The sequence below is a fragment of the Falco punctatus genome (assembly GCF_963210335.1).
Source record: "Falco punctatus genome assembly, chromosome: 1".
Taxonomy (NCBI): domain Eukaryota; kingdom Metazoa; phylum Chordata; class Aves; order Falconiformes; family Falconidae; genus Falco; species Falco punctatus.
Genome location: NC_137580.1, coordinates 57,110,392 through 57,134,887, shown reverse-complemented (window position 1 = coordinate 57,134,887; position 24,496 = coordinate 57,110,392). Strand labels below are relative to the sequence as shown.

Here is a 24,496-nt window from a genome sequence, read left to right as displayed (position 1 = left end):
TAGAGAAAAAAAGATTGCAGTGATGGCACAATTCCTTATACATACTAATGAATATATTGTAAAATCTGACATATAGCAAGACCTTTATTGTATATTACAAATTTAATTATGTTGTTATTGGTTACAGTGGTTGTAAAAATGTTAGTTGGTAGCCTGGTAACAGTCTTGGGAAACTGAAATGATAAAAACTGCTTTTCTTTTAAAAAAATTATTAAAAAATTGCTTTTCTTGTCACTCCCTTTTTCCCTTGTTATAGTCCAAAATGTAGGTTTGAATACAAACGGTCTGAAACTCCTAGTAGGTATTACTGTTACTGTGGAAAAGTGGAGAATCCAACACTGGACCCATGGCTGGTACCTCACTCCTGTGGTCAGATATGTGAGAGGGAATTCAAACCATCTTGTGGTCATAAATGTTTGCTGCTTTGTCATCCAGGTAAATCCACTGCATCTCTTGGTTGTGTGACCTCTATTTATATAGATGTTGCACAGTTTTACTTAAAAGCTGCTAACTTTAAATAAAAGTTCTCAGAGTAAAGGAGATGTAGTCAAGGCTGCACTTGCAGAATGGCCATTAGTGAGGTATTCTTTTTTCCTGTCCTTAGGACCCTGTCCACCTTGCCCAAAGATGGTCACAATAACCTGTCACTGTAAGAAAGCTAAACCGGTGCCCCGAAGGTGCAGTGCCAAGGAGTGGTCATGTCGCCTGCCATGTGGACGAACATTGCTGTGTGGACAACACACTTGTGAGAATTCCTGTCATGCAGGTAGACCTGCCTTCTGAAATTCAGAGAAGAAGTAGTTGTTTTCATTGTTATTGTTAACATATATCGTTCTTTTTGCAATTCCTACTCTCAATGTCACTTTGCAATTACATTCAGGAGATTGTCAGCCTTGTCCACGAGTCAGTAAACAACGGTGCATCTGTGGAAGACAGACAGCAGAAAGACTTTGTGCAAGTCCTCAGTGGCAGTGTGATCAGGTATTTTATAGGTTTTGAAAGTGCAATCAAAAATGTAAGCAGCAGTGTTTGAGAATGGATCTACTTGGTGGCCTAGTTCATTTCTGACAGTTAAAATGTCACTGTTCTGGAATTGTGCTAGCATTAAGCTAGCAGTGAATTTGACCTGTTTTCTTGTACTTGTTGCAGTTTCAGCTGCTGTCTTCAAAAATAACCATGAAAACACAGCTTAATAGATAGTTTCATGCTTATTTACTTCTAGTGACTGTGACAGAATGAAGGCTTTATGATTCATTCTTTGAAATATATTTGCAGCTCATTCTTAGGACCAAGGCTATGGATTGACAGACTGTAAGAAGTAAAAATAGTTACAAAAATTCAGTGGTAGGGGGAGTTGCACCAGGACATACTTGATCATTACAATCCCAGTAAGAAAGGCACCCAGTCTTTGTAAAGTGTCAATTAAAATGTGATTTATTTCAACTAACACTATAGAGAAAGGGAGTATAATATAAATAATAGCGTGTCCTTTTAGATGCTAGGAACCCTAAGCTGTGCAGTACTGAATGAGCCTCTGATCTATGTGCAGCATGCAGTGCAGACCCCACCTGTAGAAATGGTTACCCCATTTCGGTCATTGAAGCTATTGTAGGATGTTGTGGCAGGAAAGAAACTGTTCATCATTTTACTGTCAAACAGAAAGTATGTTGAAGTGAGAACTTATTACTGCACTTTTAGATAAAGGCAAGGACATGCAGGTGTTGTAATCACTGGTCATAAGAGGCTGCTGCCTGCAATTTCTTCTGCAACCGTAAATTTATCCTGTGACCAAGGGACATCTGCAGCACAACACAGGCCTGAAGGCTGAGCTGTATTTGCAGCACATCACAAGCCTGAAACTACTCATGTTACTGTTACATGAACCACTAACTCCTCAGTATACAGTGGTCTTCCAATCCTTCCAGATTACTGCAGGAGTGATCAGTTTTATTTGGTGAACCCAGCGAATATAAGATTTGTTAACAAATTCAGAAAAAGTTAAATGCCATCCAGATGTCTCTCTCTCCTAGTTGTTCCCCTTGGGTTGCTTTGTCTTGGTATGTAGTTCTGTCACATTGCATTCACTTGGTTTCTCTGAGTTTTCCAGGTGTGTGGGAAGTGTTTGCCTTGTGGTAATCACACATGTGAAAAAGTTTGTCATGCTGGTCCCTGTGGAGACTGTCCTCGTTCTGGGAAAAGGTCTTGTCCGTGTGAAAAATCCAGTAAGCTGACTTTTTTTGTTGTTGTTGTTAAATATGATAACGTGGGAAGAAAAAAAAAAAGTCATCCAGTCTTTGACGGTCAGTAGTTTAGGTTAATTCTGCAGGGCGGAGTCCAGGAAAAGTTCTTACAAGCAGTGAACTGTGACAGCTTATACTAACTTTATGGCTTAATTGTTTCAAACATTTAATTAGTACCAGGGGGTTAATTGGTGACGTGAATAATTGAGTAATTCTAGAGAAGCTTTTAAAAAGAACAAGAGAGAATCGGCACTTGAACTTGTAATACATGGTGCTTTTCTTTTCTAAATATTTTGGCTTTTTTCTTAAATGTTTGCTTGTACTCTCTCTTCATCTAGAGTTCACGTTGCCTTGTACAGAAGATGTGCCCACCTGTGGTGATAGTTGTGACAAAGTTCTGGAATGTGGCATCCATAAATGTTCACAGCGCTGTCACCGAGGTCCCTGTGAAATATGTAGGCAGGTTAGTATTACTGTAGCAGGTTCACATTTTGTTAGGGTTTTAAACACTGTATGCCTGGAACAGTGCAAGTCTCCTAAGGAAAATGAAGTCATACCTATCACAAAATCTGTTACTTTCTGTTTATTAAAAACGAAGCGGTGTTTTTTCCTCTACTCCTCTCCCACCTCAGCAAAATTCTGAATTAATAGTTGAGCATTATTTTTCTGAATTGAGACATTGATGAGGGTTTTACTGTTTTGGGTTATTTTTTTTTAATTAATTATACCCTAAAAGATACTTAAGTTTTTCCCCAGCTCTTCTAGCTGTTTATTCATTAGTGAAATGGAAGATGCTGTAACATAACATTATTTCCTTGTTAGTAAGAAAATACTGTTTTGCTCTGCTCTAAATATCTATTGTGCTTCTGTGGTCTGGCCTATAAAGCGGCTGCTGTCTGCTCTCGAATTGTCTCTTCCTGAACCAGCTTTGGCTACAAAGTCTGTGGTGAAAGTAGGTAGCACATGACAGCTGGGATGAAGATCAGATGAACCTGCTCACCTACTTCTTGAGTTATCTATATACACAATGGGTAAATCTAGTTTACTATGCAAGGAATGTACTTTTTTTGTATGAATTTGTTTTGTGTTTATGCTTGACATCTTGCACTACACACTTGAGTGGTTCTCTGGAAGTGGCTCCCCTCTTGGTGAGACCAAGGTTACAGTGAGATGCCGTGTAGAGCAGTGTTTGCAACACTGACACAAGATCCCCAAGTAGTTACTGCTCAGAGCATGTGATACGTTCCTGTTGTGATAGAGCATTGTAATGCTACTCTGCCATGAATTTTTCTTTACAGCTAGTAGCAGAACATTTTCTTTTATTTTTTTCTTGTATTAAAAATACCTTGGTTTTTTCCCTATCTTGCTGCCCAGGAAGTTGAAAAACAGTGTCGCTGTGGAAAGCACACTAAACGCATGCCATGTCATAAGCCATATCTATGTGAAACAAAGTGTACTAAAATTCGTGATTGCCAAAAGCACCAATGTAGGAGAAAGGTAAGCGTCCAGAGATGATTCTCCTCAAATGTATTGTTCAGATATCTAAATTCAAAAAAATGTTATATATATCACATCAATGAGTTGTTCAACCTCATGTTATTGTATGGAACAAGGGGTTTTCTTCAGTGTCATGCAAATTAGTTTGCAAGGTACCAGAATTCTCTGAACAGCATGTCGCCAAGAAAAACTCAGTGGCCTTAAAAACTGGGAGAGGATTTTGACAACTTTCCAGTTCCAGAAGGCAGTTTTGCTTTCAGATACTTGGGTAGTTACTGATGCTTTATGCATTCTGAAGTAGTTAAATTGATTTCTTTCTCTACTTTGTAGGAAGAGCTGGGAATCTCTCATAACTTTGTAAGGGACATACCCTTATTTTTGACAGTGCAACACTCCAGCCACCTTCTGATATGCATCACTGCGAGCAGCAATGGTCTGACAATTGAGAATTTGAATTTTCTTTCGGTTCTCATTTGAAGTCAAAGGAATGACTGATAGCTCAGGCCTGTCTTTTCAGTTTAGTGATTCAAGAAGGCCTGAAAGTTGCCTGCCATATGTGAATTAAGACATATGAAAGTTGGACTTCTTACCACAGAGACATGAAAAAAATGCAGTTTTATTCTTAGGTATTTTTGAGTATTATTGTTATTACTGCAGTGAATTTAATTTGTGTGAACAGGTGACAAAACAAGTAAATGCAATCTTGACGTTTTTAATTTATGCTAAAAAATTCCAGGTTTCTCTTTCTGATTGTCATCCTTCCTTATGCAGTTTGGAAGGAGGGTACCTCTCAACTTAAGAGAAAGGATGGGGTTCCCTTGTGACCTGGCATCCACCAATGTGGTAGTGTTGTGATGTGTTCTGCTTCTTCCACATTACTACTTTATATAAGAACAGAAAGCAGATAACTGATTCTAAAGTTATCTGACCTTTACTACAAAGGTAAAAGGTGTTTAAAAAATATAAAAAAAGGTAGCAACATTCTTGTGCCAGGGATGATACAGTATAAAAGTGGAGGAAATCGCAGAGTAATGGGGCAAACTGTTAGCTATCCTATGTGTAATCTTCTGAAATTACTTTGGACTAAAATATTATAAGAATTTGAACCTTTAAAATGTTCCTCGGAAGCCCTCTGCCTTTTTGGTGTGTTGAAGTGGTGTTTTCAAATGTGTACTTTCTTGTTGTTTTATAATGTGAAGTTTTTAAAACAACTTTACAGATGGCCTCCTTTCTATATTTGGCATGAATTTGAGGAAATTTTGCTAAATTGCATGAAAAAAAGAGGTAGTGGGAGAGGGCAAATTTATACCAGGAATGTCTTAAGTTTTCAGCTATAGAGGTTTTTTTTTTTTAATAGTGCTGTTCTGGAAACTGTCCACCTTGTGATCAAGTCTGTGGGCGGACTCTAGGCTGCAGAAATCACAAATGTCCTTCAGGCTGCCATAGAGGTAAGAATTGGTGAAGGATCCCTGTAGTGATGTAATATTGTTTGTTTTTGCCAAACTTCATGCTTGTATGACTCTGTAGTGCTTAATGGATTCTCTCCCTTGTTGCATGTGGGCTTTTTGTGGGGGCAGTGTGTTTGAAGGATTTTTAGTGGTGGTTAGAGCTTAAGGACTTGCATAATGAAACCTGAGTTTTTACCTGGTAATTTTGCTTAGCAGTGTTCCTCTGAAAATGCTCTGTCTCCTTTCCAGCTGCTTAATTCAAAATCTATGCCTTGACTTTTTTTCCCAAGTAATTCTGTTCATTGAATATCCATAACAAAGTCCAGCTACATGTAGAAATGACTGTACTGATTGAGTCTGGATTTTTTAAAAAATCCTGGAATACAACATGTGATACAAGTGGTCTTAAAATAAAAAACAAAACCCGAACAAGTTGATAATGTGTATTTTTTACAGTAAAGATACCGGTAAAAGAGAATATAAGAACTTGTTACTGAATATATGAAGGCTAAAAAAAAAGTTTACTTCTGCATCCTGTGACTTTGGCTGTTTTCAGCATCTTTTTAACCAAAATTACCTGGCAGCTTTTATCCTGGCCATTTGCTTTGACATACACTTGGTAGGGGATTTAACTGGAATGACTGAAAAAGTGGCTTTCTCTCAGCAATTTTCCCCGCAGAAGCTGCTGCCCTGCTGAAACAGCAACTGAGTAGCCTATGTAATTTCCCTTAGTGTTCCGGACTTTAAATCGCAACAGCTCAGGAAATAATTCACAACTTGTTCAGCCGATCTTGCTTTTGAGGCAGTGATTCCTAAGAAGATAGGACAGGTAAATGTGGTGGTTGTCCCAGTTTACCTATTAAATCTGTCACCACAAACTAGTGGTTTGGGTTTTCTCTGTTAACTGTGCCACTTCTCTTCTTTCTCTTCCTTTATTCTTCCATCCTCACATCTGACAAATCCTGGAAATACATAAATATTTTTTTTTTGTACTGTCAGAGGAAAACTGGTAACATAGTTTGTCTGCAGCAGTCTGGTTGATAACTAAATCGTAGCATAAAATTTTGGTTAGAAAATGAAGGAGCTAATATTGGCTCCTGGCTAAAATTGCCAGTGATTTCTGATAACTAACAGCAGTATAAAAACAATAAAGCGGTGCCTATAAGAAAACAAGAATGAACTTTGAAAATGTAAATATCGAATATATACACTTTAAAGTGTGTAATTTATTGAAACAGTACAATTGTCAATATTTAAGTGCTAGCTCTTGCCAAAAGTTGCATCTAGTGAAGCTAATAACTGTGGTATCAGATGATAAATTTAGAAAAGAAAATAACTGTGTGCTTTAACAAATTACAATCTAGTACAATTTGTAATATCTCATCAGAATGTTTGAAAATATTCTTGATAAACGCAATGATTTTTATTTCAAAATATTTATATTACTGTGTTTTTCCTTTACACCAATATTTTAACAGCTGCTGAAAGTTAGGATTAATTATTTTGTCTTTATTTGTGTAATACCAGGTCAGGTCAATTTTGCAATGAGCTGTCAGATCTCAGTGACCACCGATTTTAGGGGAAATAGTATGCTTCCTAGAAAATAGCTTGCCAGATCAGGTCCTTTAAAAAAGGTACCTGATCTCAGAATTATTAGATGTTGCTGATAATAAGCACTTGGCCTTTAGCAGGGGTCCTTGAAAAAAGGTGACTTAATCTATTCTGTCTGTGGTTTGATTTTTATATATCTTTTTTTCTCAAGCATGCGTGCTGCCAGGGATCAGAAGTGTTTTGTTTCCTGCTGTAGTACATTATAACACTTGATTTGAGAACAATATGTTGGGCAGCATAGCTTTAGACCTTTAGTTTGTTTTGTAAAAGTAGTTGTTTGTGTGTGCTGATTACACATTGAAATTTAATTTTTCATATAAAGATTGTATACTTCTATCCTTTTTACTTCAGCAGCCTTTTGTCATTGAGAGATCTGCTTCTTGAAGTGTTTCTTCTCAGATCCTGCTAACAAATCAGAATTGTTTAAAAAGTTTTTCTGTTGATAATACCTTTGAAGTACTGCTTTCTTGAAAGTTTCACAATGCAACATTAGTAAGTCAGAATCCCATGTCTAAATTTGCTCTTTTCAGAAAATTTATATTCTCACTCTTAATTACTCAATGATAAAACTTAGCAGTTGGCACTTTATAGCTCTCCCACACTGTATCTTCATAAATTAAAACACAGATATTTTACAAATCTTTTTGAAATATATCAGGTTAGTAGCATAAGTAGCTTGAGGATCTCTTGGAAAAAGCATTGTACATAGGCTGAATATTTCTTCAATATTGTACAAAATCTGGAAAACTATCATACCAGTTTTTCAATGTGTCTTTTTATCTTTTGAATATAGATGAAAGATGACATGTTCTTCATATGTACGTAAGACTGAAATATAAGTAGCAAGTATTTAAGTGTTGTGTGATCTAAATGTCTGGGCTTTAATAATGCTGACTTCTTTTGAAAATGAGAGGGATTGTTTCTAACTTGATACCATTTAACAACTGTAGAATAATCAAGATTGTTATTACTATTCCTTAAGAATGGTGAAATTCTCTTACTCAGGAGGGATTTGAAACTAAGCAGAAATAAAAAAATAACAGCCATATGTTATTTAGATCAAACAAAATAGGACAATTATGCCATGTGCATATTCAGTTATATTTGTTACCATTTTTTATAATTAGTAGCTTATTCACATTATCATGTTGCTATTATATGTATTTTTAGGTAGTTGTAATCCATGTCCAGAGACTGTAGATGTGAAATGCAATTGTGGAAAAACTGTCATTAAAGTGCCCTGTGGCAGAGAACGCACTATCAAACCTCCGAAGTGCAAACAGCTGTGCAGGTCAGTATAGAAGGTGTGTGTGTTTCCAGTTCTTCAGTGGAGTTATAAGTGTCCTTAAAGAAAGTAGTAAAATACAACCTTAAAAGGCAAAAATTATTCCTTTAATATGATAACAGATATTACTTGTCAGTCTTCTATATTCTTGACTATACAGATGGCAGTTAGCAATAATCTTCCTGTCAGACACCTCTAGTGCTGTGGTTTCATGAGCAACTTGCTGCTGTCAAGGGGAAGGTTCTATCCCACTAAGCATTTCTAATTCTGCAGTCCCACTCATTTCTTCAAGTCATCTCTGGTACATTTTAAAATATGTCCATGAGGCAGTTGACCTAGAAAACTTGACTAGCAAAAGGAGAAAGAATATTTTCTACTGGGGTGTAGTAAGATTACTTAGCGCAGAGTAGAATTAGGATTGAAATAGCTGTTGGAGTATGCGACCCAACTTTGATTTTAATTTAATTTAGAACTCCTGTATAATTTTACTGTAATATTAACCACTGCTGAAAGTGAGAAGTAAACTCATTCTAAAAAAAAACAACAAAAAAAACACTTGTTCATCTCCATTCTTTGTGTATTGAGCATAATTGTTCAGTGACTATAACATTGTATTTCTTGCTGTCATATTGATTCATTCTTGAATTTTACTTCAGTCGACCACCTACCTGTCACCACTCTACCCAGGAGAAACACTATTGCCACTTTGGTCGGTGTCCTCCGTGTCGTCAGTCCTGCCAGAAAACATTAACATGTGGTCATTTGTGCCCTGTTTCCTGCCACGATGAAGCACTTGTGAAGCAAGCTGGCTTAGTAAGTAAATAGTGGAAAATGGTGTGTTGTGTTTTGAAGAATGAGCAACAGGTTTTTGACCTTGATTTTATTTTGGAGGCTCTTGGGGTTCAGAGTAAATAAATAATCAAGCACAGAGGTGTATGTACTGCATAACCAAAACCTAAGTAGTTCTAGTTTTTGTTGCAATCTAATTAATTTTGTAGTATATATAATTAAATGTGCAGTTTTCAGCCGTTATACTTACTCAAGAAATTGTAAGATTTTTGTTAGTTGTATTACAAATGTTTAATTTCAGATGTAAGCAATTACCTTAAACATAGCAAAAAAAATTGTAACTGATATTTACTAAACCATTAAAATTTGCACAAGTTAGAAGTGAGAAATTGTTTGGCATCTTGAAACATGACAGATGCATGCACTGCTTGATGATAATTGAACTTGTTTAGTAATTGAATTTTCTTACCCCTAACCAGGCTAAGCATGAAACTGTAATTTTTTTTGTGTGTAGGAGGTGTTGAGATTTCCATTAGTAAAACGTTAGTTACTAGAAAGTGGATTTGTTAGAGTGGAGATAGGTTTAGGTGATATGTTTGTTTATTGTCAAGCAGATGGTTCCATTTGTGTTCTGTATTCAGCCCATGTTGTCTTTTGCTCTCAGCACCAGTCTGCAGGACCCTGGGAACAGCCACTTGAGCCAGCTTTTATTCAAACAGCACTACCATGCCCTCCCTGTGAGGTTCCTATACCAGTGTAAGTATTAAAAAATGAAACTTATAAAAGAAAATTTTGGCATGAAAAGAAATTTTTTCTTTTTGTATTGTTGTAGACGTGGACATGAAAATAACCATATTTTCCTCTTCAGATGAAGAGAGCCTGTGTGAACACTTTTCTTGCGAAACTAGGAGCAGTGGTGCTTGTGTAATAGGCATTTCTGTAGTGTGTGCTCACTGTATGAAAGGACTGATAGCGTTAGTAAACATTGGTTGTTTCTAATAAATGTTGTGTGCAGTGCTGCCTTAAGAGAAAAAACATGAAAATTGCAGACAGCCACTGTAATCTGATAGTCTTCAGTGACATACAGCTTTTCCACCCAGTTTCTATCTTGTTTGGTTTATGGGATCATAATTTTCTGCATAATGAATTGCTGTTTTGTTTCTCAGTTGTTCAGTTATTGTGTGCTAATGAATGGCAGGTGGATGCACTTTATCCCATCTGCTTGTCTCCTTTCTATTTTTAACTTGTCCAGAAGGTTCTGCTCTGAGTAGAGCCATATCAACTCTTTCTGTGATAATGCTGAGGATAATAAGGGAAGATATGGTAGTGAACGTTTTTCACCATTCTTCTTCAATTTGCTAGAACTTCTGTTTACATTGTGGAATAAGGACTCGGAATGAAACATTTATCTGAAAAAGGAAATACTGGGGGGTTTGGTCTGTTTTTGTGTTGTAGTGTCTTACCATTTTAAACGCTGCATACTTCACAGGCATTACTGCCTATGTGTTTTTTAAACATCTCTCCTTAACAAGGGAATATTGTGTCCTCATTTTATGAAGTGAGAAGTAGACGGAGGAAGATGGTCAAAAATACCTGTTTAACTGCCTACATAGATATGTTTAGAATTTAATTTGTCAAGCTATGATAGGTTGTACTTTTTGTTCAAAACTGTGACTGCTCAGTATTTCTGATACTTGGGCTCAAAGTTCAAAGTCGGACTCCCAAAAGGTGAAAAATGTGTAGTTATGAACAGTCTGTTTTCAGTATTTGGGTAGATGCCTGTAGAAACTGTCTCATATAGATATTCAGCAGAGGTCATTGTGTAACATCATGCATTATGTAAGGCACATCTCCTAGTTCCTCTGAATTCCAACCTAAAAATCACCTGTTTTAGTCTGAAGACTCCTCCCCAGAGGATGTAAGTGTGCAAAGTGAGAAGGAAACCATATGGAAAAGTTGTTAATTTAATATTCAATATTAATGCTATTTTATTTTAATATTAATATTTAATTTTTAACTAGAGGAAGCATTGTTACACTTCATAGTTCTTGGAGCAATTGTGGTTCTACTAGCATCACATCCCATTAATTCTGGAATATCCTAACGTTCTTGATTGATCATTGCAACTGTAACTTTTTTACTTTTTTTTTTTTACTGAAAGCAATGAGAGAAATTTCCTGAATCAACAAAATAATAATAATAAACAAAATCATAGGTATAAAGTAATGTCTTGCTACAAAGCAAATATATGATACCTTCTTAGATCATTAGCAGGGCTTTTAGAATCATTGCTAGAGCAGAGACTTTTGAACAAATACAATAATGGAGAGTGGTGTAAATAATCCTGTTCTGGATGGATGGATGTTACTGGGGATTCCATCCTTCACCACTAAGGTTTTGCAATACTTTTTGACACTTTTTCTAATAATTTGGTATCTCAGAACATGCACGGTGAGAGATTTGGAATGGAATGTATTCAGTGTCTGTTTCTGTAGAGTTAAAAGGGAGATTCTGAAAAATTTACTCTATTAATTTCACAGAAACATTGAGGCTAGAAGGTACCTTGGGGTGGGGTCATCTAGTCCAGCCTCCTGCTAAAAGCAGATCAACACTGATTTTTGGATCAATTTCATAGAATTGTAGAATGGTTTGGGTCAGAAGGGACCTTAAAGATCATGTAGTTCCAACCCCCCTGCCATGGGCAAGGACACCTTCCACTAGACCAGGCTGCTCAAAGCCCCATCCAGCCTGGCCTTGAACACTGCCAGGGATGGGGCATCCACAGCTGCTCTGGGCAACCTGTTCCAGTGTCTCACCACCTGCATAGTAAAGAATTTCTTCCTAATATCTAATGCAAATCTGTCCTCTTAGTTTAAAGTCATTGCCCCTTGTCCTATCACTACAGGCCCTACTAAAGTCTGTCCGGATCTTTCTTATAAGCCCTCTTTAAATATCAAAAAGCCTGTAAGGTCTCCCTGGAGCCTTCTCTTCTCCAGGCTGAACAACCCCAACTGACTCAGCCTGTCTTCATAGGAGAGGTGCTCCAGCTGTCTGGTCATTTTCATGGCTCTCCTCTGGTCTGTAGCAGGTCCGTGTCGTTATGGTGGGTGCCCTAGAACTGAACAAAGTACTCCAGGTTGGTTCTCACCAGAGTGCAGCAAAGAGGGAGAATCACTTCCCTTGACCTCCTCCTAGTCACACTTCTTTTGATGCAGCCTGGGATATGGTTGGCTTTATGGGTTGCAAGCACCTGTTGCCAGGCCACGTTGAGCTTTTCATCCACCAGCACCCCCAAGGCTTTCTCCTCAGCGCTGCTCTCAGTTCATTCTCTGCCCAGCCTGTATTTGTGCTTGGGATTGCCCTGGCCCATGTGCAGGACCTTCCACTTGGTCTTGTTGAACTTCATGAGGTTTCCACAGGCCCATCTCTCAAACCTGTCAAGGTCCTTCCGGATGGCATCCATTCCCTCCAGTGTTAACTGCACCACTCAGCTTGGTGTCATTGGCAAACTTGCTGAGGGTGCACTCAACCCCGCTATGCATGTTACCAACAAAGATGTTAAATAGTGCTGGTCCCAGTATGGACCCGTGAGCTTTGTCCAGCTGGACCTTGAAAACCCCCTAGTATGTTGATTCTGCAGCCTCTCTGGACAACCTCTTTCAGTGCTCGATTACACTTACACTCTTACTGCTCTTTTTTTTTTTTTTTTTGGGGGGGGGGGAGCGGATGGGGGATGGTGTTGGTGTTGAAATTTTTTCCTCCACTGTGGGGGGTCTTTCTTGTTTAAGAGTGTCATTGTTCTCTCTTGCATTCCTGCTAAGAGCCTCGGTAAGGAGCCTGGCTTCAACTTCTTGGTAACTTCCCCTTAATTCTGACAGACTGTTAGTGTGTCTCCAGGCTGTAGCGTTGTGGAGGTTTAGTCAGTCCCAGATGCAGGACTTTTCTTTGTCTCTGCATTTCACGAATTTCCTCTCAGCCCATCCGTCCAGTCTGTCTAGATCCTTCTGAATGGCACCCCTTGCCCTCAGATGTATTAACTGTATCATCCTTGAGCATTATCTGCAAAATTGGTGCATTTTGTCACTTCCAAGTTATTGGGGAAAAAAAATAATTAAACAAGATAGGTCCCAGGCTGAAGAATTCCACCTGTACCTGGTGTCCAAGTAGGATACAAACAACTAGCCACTACCCTTTGAGCCCAGTGGTCCTGCTAGTTTTTCATGCATCTAGTAGTTAGTCTGACACCATTACATCTCAACGTGAATGCAGGGTTGCTATGGGGAGTCTCTTATCCACCGATTTAGTAGCTACAGTTGGGCTGGTTGAGCAGTTTCCCCTTGCAGTGGTACAGAAGCATGCTACAATGGAATGCAGAGATCCTAGAAGCCAAATTAGCTGGAAGTTTGTCTTGGATACAAGAGAATTGAGCTGTGTAGAGCAAAGAGCAGGCTCCTGTGCTCTATCTGCTCTGTATTATACCAGGTGAAAGACTGATTGCTCTTTTTAATATCTTGCTGTCCTAAAGACCATCTTTAGCTATTGGTGGTTGCTCTGTGTTAGGGAAGTTATCAGAGATGCTTTTTTTTTTCTTAAATACTTTTCTAGAAATTCTTAGGAACTGGTTTACAGGTATTTTAGCTAGAGTATTAGTTTTCATTACTCTCCTTTATACGGTTTCAGTAGAGAAATCAAAATAATACTTTGGAAGGAGATGACAGGTGTGAAATCAGAGGTGAAAATAAAACCATACTTTTAAAAATAAAGATTGATTTAATTTTTAGGAGATCAGTGTTTGAATGAGTCACCAATTAATACCTTCAAAATTCTTAGCAGGGTGCATTTTTTATTTCCTAGGAATGGTAGGCAAGGGACTGAATTGTAAATGTTAGACTAGATAGTTTTCTGAAATAACTGAAAAATATGAAGTGATATATTAGTAGAGCCAAAGGAGAAGATATCTGAAAGCATTTCAGGTAATTTTTAAAAACAAAAATTATTAATTGCATAATCAACTGTAAGTAATCTGCACATGAAACACGTTGGAACTGCAGTCATAAAATACAGCAATCCAAACAACTGTTGATAAAGAAAGTATTGATCTGCATAGATATATGATTTTCTCTTAGTTTGCACTTTTTAAAAATAGAATGTATTATTTTTGTGTAAAAGGCAGTCACTGATTTAAGTCCTGTATTAAAGAAATACATGTTTTCTGAATCTCTGATTTTTCTCTCTTTAACAGGGAGTGTCTTGGGCAGCATGAGGTGAGTCACGGAAACTGCCTTTTAAAGTGAAATATAAAGGATATCTCACTTTGTCAGTCTAAATAAAAATATTAAAGAAAAATGTTATATGGGGGGTTTATATTTTAAAATCAATGAAGTATTTTATAAGGGCTTACATATAAGAAAGTATTTTAGTTCCTTTTTGGAGAATATATAAAACTACTTGACTTTTTAGAATTCTTGGACAGAAATTTAAACTCAAGATGTATGAAGCTATTTGTGTATTCTTGAAGTTGTTTAAATAGTGTTTAAATTTTTTTGGAGTGGGTGGTCTTTTTTCATTATATAGTTCTGGGATTTTTTTCCCTGTCATTCTACAGTTATTATTCACTCCGTCACATAACTTTTCTCAGTTCTGGAAACTGCTGTGTCTTTTTTAAAAGGATAAGGAGTATAGAGTCCTGCAGGAAAGTTCTTACGTGACATGGATCTAAGCGTGCATGGATGGAATTAGACAATATAGTAGAAACTTCTTCAATGTTAGTTGTTATCTTGTCTTTTTGATGTGTAGCCTTCTCCAGTTTTGGATGAAGTCATTGTCAGTTTTGGCTGTCATGAGAAGAAAATCTAATTGACACTTGAAGCTAAATAACTATCATTGTTCACAGTAATTTCTAAAAGTTATGAAATTTAAGATCAATTCATTTTTCTTGATTTTTAAGAGATGATTGCTAAACTACTATTTAAAAAACCACTGTTGCTATTACAGCTTTGTCTACTAGTAAGTGACACAAGTTCACTATCAAAATGCAGCTAACAATACTATAACAAACCTAGTTTCATTTTAAGCAAGTAAAAAATTCTAGAAAACACTTTAAATATTTAAAGACGCATCCCCTCTTTTTTTATTCTTTGACCTTCTTTAATAATCTTTTGGTATGTGTTGTAATGGTAGCTTGATTATGTGGTGGCAACATCTAAAAATGTTGTTCACATTTATGTATCTGCAGTACAGCTTCCATGAATTTATGTATAAACAAAATATAAGCTGTGGTCAATTGACCAAAATATATAACTTGCTCTAGATGATGTTACTGGGTTTGGTACTGTTCAGATGTACATGGTTGTGAAGTATATATCCCTCCCCATAACAGAGGACAGGATGGCTGCTCTTATTAGAGAAAATGGTTCCAATTACTACATATTTATAGCTACTAATTTCAGAATAATTGGGAAAAAAAAAACATTCTCCTTTGCACACTAGTCTTAGCAGAATCAGTCAATGGTTTTGGGCCATGTTTTCTTTATGGGTTAGTGTAGAAAATAGGGCACAATCCCATGGAGTCTATACCTAAATTTAATTATTAAGATTTATTGATGTTATATGATATTCTAGATTAAACGTTCCTTCTCTCAGCCAGCAGAGTGCAGTGCTTCCTTCCTGCTGAAGTTTAGTGGTTTCTGGAGTGGAATGAAGTGCCCTAATCTTCGAGATTTTTGATAGCAGTCAAGGAAAAGAATGATTTGTTAAATGTGTGTGTGAGAGAGGGTGTTTACAGTGTATTTATATGCATTGTACATTTTTTTGTTATTCCTGATATCTCTAAAAAGAAGAAAAAAATGTCATGTCTATTCAGTGTTTTATAGCCATATTGGTTCTTTCTCACCTCAAACTACTTTTGTTAACAAGAGAAAACATTTGTACGTGTTTACGAACACTTCCCTCCTGTAGTAGGTTCCAGCCCGTGAGGGGATTTTCACTAGGAAATACGAACTTTTCACAAGTGATGAAAGTAGCAATTTTCTCAAGCAAAGTTTTGCTGTGAAGAGGGGGCTCATCGCTGTACTATATTACTACTTACGTTGGACTGTTATGGAGGAGGTATAGAAGGTATAGCAGAACTATAATGGAGGAGGTATAAAAGAAACAAACTAGGAATTAAATGAGTTATAAAGTTGTCTTATATTTTACTGGGATGCCTGCAGACAATGAGAAGAGTGAATGAAAGCAAACAGTTTAGAAGTTATATGATAAATAATTGTACTGTCTTTACATTTTTGCTTGGACAGTAATTTTCATTTGTGTAGGTATTGGAGTTGGTTGGTTTGTTGGGTTTTGTGTGTCTTGCTTTCTTTTTTAATTTCACTTTGGCATTTAGTTTAAAAAGTAGTTTTAAGGGATTGATTTAATTCGAGCTCTTACATGTCTTTGGGTATTTTGAACACGCAATCAATCACTTGAACCAACAGACTTAAAACTACTTTTCAGGTGGTATAATTATATAAAGTCTGTGTTCAATGGAAGTATGATTCAACATGATGTTTAAAATAAGATTTATTTTAGCTACAGTGTGCAGCTGCCTTTTTAATAACTTCTTTGATTTGTAGGTGCTTAAAAGTAGCTGTCAATTTTGTTTCAAGTTGTAAGTAAGAAAAATCACCTATCATCAACAGCTGCTGCCACCCCAAAATGAAAACTTGATGTTTTACTTTTCCTTTGAACTGCTATAAGCATTGGCATTTCATAGCAGTAGCATACATATGCTCTTTTAAATCAAATTATAAGAGCTAATATTTGTATTCAAAATCTGTGTTTGTGGGAAAACATTAAAGCCCATACAAGATCAATGAGAAGAAAGAAATCCTAACTGGATATGGTATTAATTAATCTGCTGCATTTATTTCTCTTGTAGTTGCTTCATTTCATTAAAAGTTTTAGGGGAAGGGAAACATTCTGGTTTTGTTTCCTTGATGAGTATTTTGAATATCCTGTAATTTCAGTCATGCTGTTCTCGGGCAGATAGAATGCTGCTTTTCTTTTTTTTTTTCCTGGTAGGAATTTAAAGTTATGTTTCATTATTCTAGGGTTTTTTTTAAGCTGTGGTTCATTTATAGGAGGGAGGCTATTACTCTGTCTCTAGGTTAAAACTTATGTAAAACTTAATGGGATTCATCTTTTATGGCTGAATATCTTATAAATGTTTCCAAAATTTTGCTGCCCTATTGTACTTGCTTTCTATTTTCATATCCCAATTGATTTATCTGTTAGTTGCTTTTATGCATTTAGGAGACGTGCTGGAAAGCTTCTGAAAGTTGTCTTGTCCTTTTTGCCTTGCCTTCCTTTCCTTATCCTGTAGAAGACCTGTGGTCTGAAAATGATGCCTCCTTGTTTTCTTTTTTCCAATCAGCTTTCATAAAATACTTCTGGTTCTCATCTGCATTCTTTATTCTTCAGCTCGTCAACTTCCTGGGGTTTGTGGTGGCTTTGATATTCATATTTGTAGCAAGAGTAGAGACCTCCATTTAGCCATTTCAGAAATGCGTTCCAACTATAGAAAGTAACCCTTTTCTCTGCTTTGTCTTTATGGATATTAGTAATAAATCCAAGCATACTGACTTGTCAAGAAATGGAAACAAAATTTGAAAATGTAATGTAGGTTTAAATTAATTGAAATTCTTTTATTTTGGCTATGATATCAATTGATTCCAGAAGACAATTTTATTGGACTCTAGTAAGTCAGTGAGAGGGGCAAACTGGAGCTATGCTGGATGCAGCCAGAGGGCTGGGATGCTCTCCGCAGTCAGCCATCTGAAAACTGCCACTGTTGTCTTGCTGGCTTGTGTGCTTCCTTCAGTGCCCTTTGCTTTATTCAACATTGCATCTCATCCAGTGTGCTTGAGGGATGCTACTGCAATGGATGCTCCACTTCTGCCTATGTGCTTCTGTTAATTCACTTTAGCTGGAGCTAGAGCTTGTGTCCCTATATGACGGAAGACTAACTCCTGGTTAAAAGAAGTCTCATCAGCATTATTGAACTGTGCAGCCATAGCGCTAACATGCTGTTACTGCCCTGATCTGCTTGTCACTGCCTGAGCCACCGAAGAACCGGTAGTCATAAAAAATTAAGTGGCAGTGGGGGAGCAAGGAAAGGTAGAGGAGTGGGCAGAGGTAGATTGTAATGCTTGGTACACCTGTTTTTTTCATTCTTCTATCTTCCAGCATTCCTTTACTACTTACATTGCTACTGAAAGGAAGTTGCGACTGTGAGGAAGGAGGAGGATGAGAAGGGGTAGGATATTAAGAATGATAAAACCTTCGGTAACTGGTGGTGTGTTCACTGGGTATAGAACTATTCTTCAGACCCTCATTTTTGTAGGCCTATTGCTGGCTTTTGTTCCTTTGGTCACCAGAAGCATAAGCCATCAGAGGCTGAGTTGTAGTGTGTTTGCAGGGTGTGGTATGAGCCAGGCATTCAGACTACTTACGATGGTTGTATTAGTGCTTTAGCCAGCGTAATGAGCGTCAGCTCTAACATAGGGATGTAAGAGTAGTTGGACATGATGGCTTCAGGGTTTTCTCCTGTGTATTCCATGCCTGATATTCAGCCGGCCATGCAGACTGCTTTGGTTCACAGAGTCTCGGTGGGTCAGGATGAGGAGTTCAGAAGTCTTGTGAATGAATTGGATTTTGTAATGACTTGATGTGGAGTACAGATTTTTTTTGAGGTGAAGCCCAGAAAGCATTTCTATAGGTCAGTGGATTCAAATGCTACATTGTATATTTTTGCTTTAAGATTGAGGGAAATCAACATGGACAGTGCTGAAGGGAGAACGTCCCTCACTGCCCTGTGAGGGACTGCCCCCTCTTCCCTCGTTTCAGTTCCAGCGCTCACCTGGTTTTATAGTCAATACACTTGCAAACCTAGCAAAAGACAAGGAACTTTTTTTCTACTAATTCCTTTTTGTCCATTTTGATTAGTTGAGTTGTCTTGCTCTAAAGACAGATGTGTGGTGAGACTTGTTCAAATTAAGTGGTAGGAGTGTACGGTTAGGACTGTAGAGTTGGGAGAAAAGGAAAAGGCATAGTGCAAAGCTGTTCAGTCAACTTAAGCTGTAACACATAATCACACCCTTACTCTAGTCAAAGTCAGTTATGTCATATTAGCCTCTTGTGTAATAACATCACAAATAGTTTCTGGTTTCATCTGTGAAGTGATCATGAAATTAAAAAAAAAACCACAATTTTTTTGACAGCATCACAAAACTGATTCTTTTTCATGTGAATAATTATATAATGGTTGGAAGATGGGAACAGTGAGTTTCCTCTAATACTTGTGATGTTGAGAGATTTGTACTATTCAACTTTAGGAAAGTAACCTAGTTAACCAAGTTAGAAGTTTATACTGTTTCAGTACCAATGAAGATTAAAGGCTTCTAAATAGGTGCTCTGAATAGTACTACAAAGCTCTGTTAACTGGAATGTTAACCTCAAATTAGAAAGCACAAATATATCATAAGACATTAAAATCTTAGTCCTGTCAATAGAGCCATTTTTTCTTCCCCTTCCCAATCCTGGGAGTTATATTTGATATAGTCAGTATTTGGTTTATAGAATTTCTGACTGGCAGGTTGTTTTCTGTCTACAGAACTGTAAAATGTTTTGGGTTTATGGTGACCGTAACACAGTTAAGCCTGTGAAATCAAACTATAACAGTCTTCTGCAGTAACTGTAAAGCAGTTTAGAAACCTTTAATGCAAGGCACGAATGTAATTCAGAAAGAAGGAATAAATCACACTAAAGTATTTGAGAATGTAATAGTCTGTTTAAAAAAACCCCACCTTTTGCATAAGTTAGGTTGTTTAATTAAAAAAGTGGGCTTTTTTACCTGGTATAATCAGTGCGAAACAAATGTGTGGTTATATTGGGATGGGAACCTAAAGTCTATTAAACAAAAAAGTCAAATAGACATTGCACTGCTTTTCTTCTTTTAACAAAGATACTCGAGAACCAAACATTCTCTGTAATGATGCAGTTCCTCTTTGTGTGTGTATATATGTATAGTGGGTGTATATAGATAGATAAGATATCACGGTACACATGTGCAATGTGTGTATATATACATTATCTGCATATTTGTATTTATTAATTTTTAACTTCTAGGTTACTCCATTACCCTGTCACTCTGCAAATCCCTACTCATGTAAAAGGTTTTGTGGGCGGCTTCTTGATTGTCAAAATCACACCTGTATGAAAGAATGTCATCACGTTACTAAATTGAACAGTAGTGCAGATGGAAAGAAGGTAGGTTTATTTCCTAGCTTTTGTATTTGTGTATTTTATACATTGTCTTCGATTTTAACTGGAAAATAAAGAATTGGCAACAGAAAGGCACAGGATCTATTCCAGGTTCCAGTGGGAGACTTGCACGTGTTCTGTTCCCATTGATGCTGTGACATGTAGCTAATCTATACTTCTTTAGACTAAAAAACTGAGATGATAATATGTATTTTGCAAATGCTATACCTTTTTGGTTTAGGATGACATACGTTACTTTTTCATCAAAACCTTATTTCTTGACAAGTCGTTAAAGTCAGTCTTTGTAACTGTCGAGATCAAGTGAACTGCTGATAATCCCTGTCTACAAATGCACTTGCAATCTACTGGGGAAACTTTCCAGAGGAGAGCTGTAAATGTGTTGAGGAGGGTAAGAAATCTGTCGGAGAGCGCACTGGAAATGTTTCAGAATAGGTGAAGACTTCTTAAAGCACTGAGTTGATACATTCCTGTTTATCAGTGTCAACTAGAAACTCAATTTATGTGGTTAAGAAGCTGGAGGTTTTAGTTGCTGAAGATAATATGAAACAAAAATACGAGTAAGTACAAAGCTGAAATTTGTTCTAGTTTTGAGCAGTCAAAAGCATGTAGCTTGTGGTTTGAAAGTCATGATTTGGAGGAAAACAGCATTTTAAGCTTTGAAAGCATTACTTTAGAAAAAATTGCAATATGGTCTCTCTGGGCATTTAGAAAACTGAGCCAGCATTCAGTTGGGTACAAAACATAAATGTTACATTTTAACTTAAATAGGATCGTATCCCTGTGGATTCCAGTCCTAGAAGTGGTGTTGTCATCTAAGAACTGTCTATATTGCAGTTACTATATTGTTCTATTGGTGTTTGTGAAACTGTTGTCTGACGAGTATGAGCTCTTAGAGCAACTTGTGGAACAGTATAACCTGCAGTAATAGTGACATCAGTAAATACCAACAGTGACAGTTTTGACATCTCCATTTATGACTATCAGAGGCTGTCTGCCTACTGCTTCAGTTAAACCAATTAAAATGTGAGTGTGTAAGGATTATTCCTAGCTCCATTTTGAATGAGGCAACACATTTTCAGAAAACAGGAGTCTATGTACATGTGAAGTATGGGTAAATTTCATTTTCCAATTTTGTTTGAATTTTTATGAACTCAAGTTGGCTTTGACCTTTAGAGCTTTTGTTCTGTTGTTTTGATAGACAAAATTGCAGGTGTAGTCAGAAAAGTCCTGATTAAATTTCTTGATTTTGTCTGAGTAGCGATTTTCTGTCTGGAATTTAAGTTTATTCTGCATGTTGTGCTAGAAAATGTTGTAGAAAGGTCAGCTGTTTGCTTTTACCTGCTGTTAAATTTTATATCACAGTTTTCTAAATGCTTTCAGTTGCTCTTGTCTTTTAGATGTGAATTCTTGAGGTTAGGTTTTATAAACAATCATTGTACAAAGGTTCCTTTTCAAACTTCAGCAAAAATTGTTCAATTGTAGAAGCAGAAGAAAAGGGGATTGGAAGAATATCAGGGGAAACTGTATTAAACCCTGAAATTCTTATGTCCTTATTTTGAGTAGCATAAGGTGAAATGCTGGGATGGAATTAGTTCTTTTGGGAAGGCATTGTGTAGCTTCGTTATTGGATAATTGGCTTTACTCTGACTGACTTCTGTGAAACTGAGCATTTGAATGTGATAGCAAGCCTTAAAATACTGTGCTGTGTAGGTTTAGTTGATAAACCATGTCAATCTGTCTGTGCGTATTTGCAGACTGGGATTCTGGATGAGTTATGGTAAGAATATGAGTAGAAATGGAGTTTAATTTACTGTGCTGATGTCCATCATGTTGTACTGATGTCAGTTGTGTCACCTGCAATGAGAATGACACTACAGTTGTTGTAGACTTTGTGTAGTATGTGGAGCAGAAGCAATGCCTTAGCAGCTCCCAGCATATACCTAAGCTAATACTTTTTGGAAGTTTATACAAAATATTGTACATGTATGGAAATGGAATGACTTAAAGTTTGCTTCTTAAAAAGAAGCAAACAAACCTCCTTGTCCCTGTATTACAGAGTAGTATGCCATGACTAAAGTTTTATGATAACATGGTGGGTAGGAAAAATTAGTTCTGAATATGAAATCACTTCTTTTTCTAACAGTTTTCCATAGAGAATTAACTGGCTTAATGGCAGTTTTCCAAAACACTAATATTAAAAGGTCCTTTTATGCCCAGGAAGCAAAAAGAACTCTGTCTCTTTGACTGACAAAGACTGGCATTTCTGCTTTTCTTTTAAAAGCATATATAATTATTTTTGCTTGAGGGATATCTTACTGAACAGCTGGACTTCCTTAGCAAAACCACCACAACTCTTTCTTCTCTATAAAAGCTTGTTAATGGTATCTAACAAACAATTGTTTGGCACTTTCTTTAATATTTTGTTTTTATTTTGTTAGGCAGGTCCAGAATGTTTGCAGTGTGAAGAGGAGTGTACCAAGCCCCGTCCCTCTGGCTGCCCTCACCGATGTGTTTTGCCCTGTCATCCTGGGGATTGCCCATCATGTCTCCAGATGCTTAAAATAAAGTGTCACTGCAAACTATCAATACTGTATATTGAATGCTTGTAAGTGTCAGACCTGAACCCAACTTTTCATTTGAATGTTACTAACTGGAAACCATTTGAAATGTCGGGATGGGAGCTATTCTTATGGCAAGTTATAAAGTGTCTCTTGAAGGTTATAATTTTTAATATAATGGAGGTTTTCTGGTTAAGTTTTTTCATTGGTTTTGTTCGATATTACTGCTAAAATCATAAATGCATGGAATCTCATGAGCAGAACTGGATTTATAATACGTTAATATTTTAAATTATGCAAATACAGTAATCTACATAATGTTTGATCTATATGTGCTTCTTCTGCAGTATGTAAAGAAGCTTTTTATAACAAGAATCAGAATTAATGTCGTTAGTGTAAAAGGTCTTTACAATTAATGTCATTCAAACTCTAGCTGTTTGAATTGGAAAACTTCTTAGTAACCATTTATACTTCTGTATAGTCATCTGTGTGTGTGTGAATAGAGGGCGAGCTAGGCTTTACTAAATGTAAGGTGGGACTTGTGGATTTAAGCATTATCCTTTGCATATTGCTCTGAAAACATTAAATTAATTACACCCATGTGTGTTCTTTGCACATTTTCTTTAAAGCACCTCAAATTGTCTAAATTTGTGTTATCCATAAGTGTCATGTATATTAGTCCCACAGGATGTGGACCAATGAGCCCACTTTTCTTTACAGTGAGATATATTTAAAATATACCCTACTTCTATTGACTTTTGCTGGTTTTAATTTGGAATTTATCACAAATACATCTTTTCTTTTACAGAAAACTGACATGTGCTGATGTAAAAGAAAAGGAGCTTCTTATTTCCTGCAAAAATCAGTGTCCAAAAGAGGTAAGCCATATTAACAAAGAAATACTTGATTGGATGGATGTGTGGAGTTTTGCAGGTTTTACTTCTTTGCAAGGTTTTTGATACAGTATCATAGGCCAAGCAAGCTACAGCTTAGTCTACTTGAATATGCTAAATGACAGATGCGAAGTGCTAGTGAACTGTACTCTGAGGACAGTTATTAATGTCTTGCTGTCAAATTAGGAGGTTATATTGAAGGATCAGAGATTTGTCTTCAAGGCATTAATGGCTTAAATGTTTAAGCATGCAGATGGGGTTGAATGTGGAAGAGTATGTCCTCTAACGTGGTTAAAATCTGGTCTTGAATTTATATCTCCAAAATAATGGGATACTGTTTGATTAGGAAAAATACTGAGAATTGTGGTTGTGATTGTTCTCATCTAAGTGCAGGTCTAGTAATCCCTGTCTGTGCAACAATTTGGGGTGGGGAAGTATGTTATACTTAAGTGAGATGAGTTAATAATGCCCTGCTGTGTTAATAAAATACATGTTAAATAGTGTGAAATAGAAGACAAGCAAGTTAATCTTTCTACTGTATCTGGGTATATGTAAAGCGTTGCTGTAAAGAAGAGAATAATAATATCACTGCATGATGCTTAGACTATGAGCCATTGTATGTAGGCATCAGTAAGGAAGATTCACGTTAAATACCACTTCTGAGTAGTGAAGCATGTGGAGCAGGGGAAGAACCGGTTGGAGCTTTTTTCATAAGAAAAGATGCAAATTTTCCTCAGAGATGTTTAGACACATTTCAGGATTTGTCTTGTAGCAGTATTATCCACAACTGGCATGAGGGGTGGGCAGAGTGACTTCTTCCTTGGTCCCTCCCAGTGCTGCTGTTAGGTGCTGC

The 24,496-nt window shown here is 36.8% G+C and overlaps 1 protein-coding gene across 2 annotated transcripts in view; it reads left to right on the top strand.

The window, feature by feature from the left end:
• The window catches only part of NFXL1 (nuclear transcription factor, X-box binding like 1), a 47,620-nt gene that overhangs the window by 6,118 nt on the left and 17,006 nt on the right, over positions 1–24,496 (top strand). For both annotated transcript variants that reach the window (XM_080403967.1, XM_080403968.1), the window contains exons 5-18: positions 257–435; positions 605–766; positions 881–981; positions 2,108–2,222; positions 2,579–2,703; positions 3,615–3,737; positions 5,095–5,185; positions 7,967–8,087; positions 8,738–8,894; positions 9,535–9,626; positions 14,113–14,134; positions 20,037–20,177; positions 22,631–22,797; positions 23,559–23,628. In XM_080403967.1, coding sequence (XP_080260093.1) covers positions 257–435; positions 605–766; positions 881–981; positions 2,108–2,222; positions 2,579–2,703; positions 3,615–3,737; positions 5,095–5,185; positions 7,967–8,087; positions 8,738–8,894; positions 9,535–9,626; positions 14,113–14,134; positions 20,037–20,177; positions 22,631–22,797; positions 23,559–23,628 — 1,666 coding nt within the window. The remainder of the gene's footprint in view (positions 1–256; positions 436–604; positions 767–880; positions 982–2,107; positions 2,223–2,578; positions 2,704–3,614; positions 3,738–5,094; positions 5,186–7,966; positions 8,088–8,737; positions 8,895–9,534; positions 9,627–14,112; positions 14,135–20,036; positions 20,178–22,630; positions 22,798–23,558; positions 23,629–24,496) is intronic.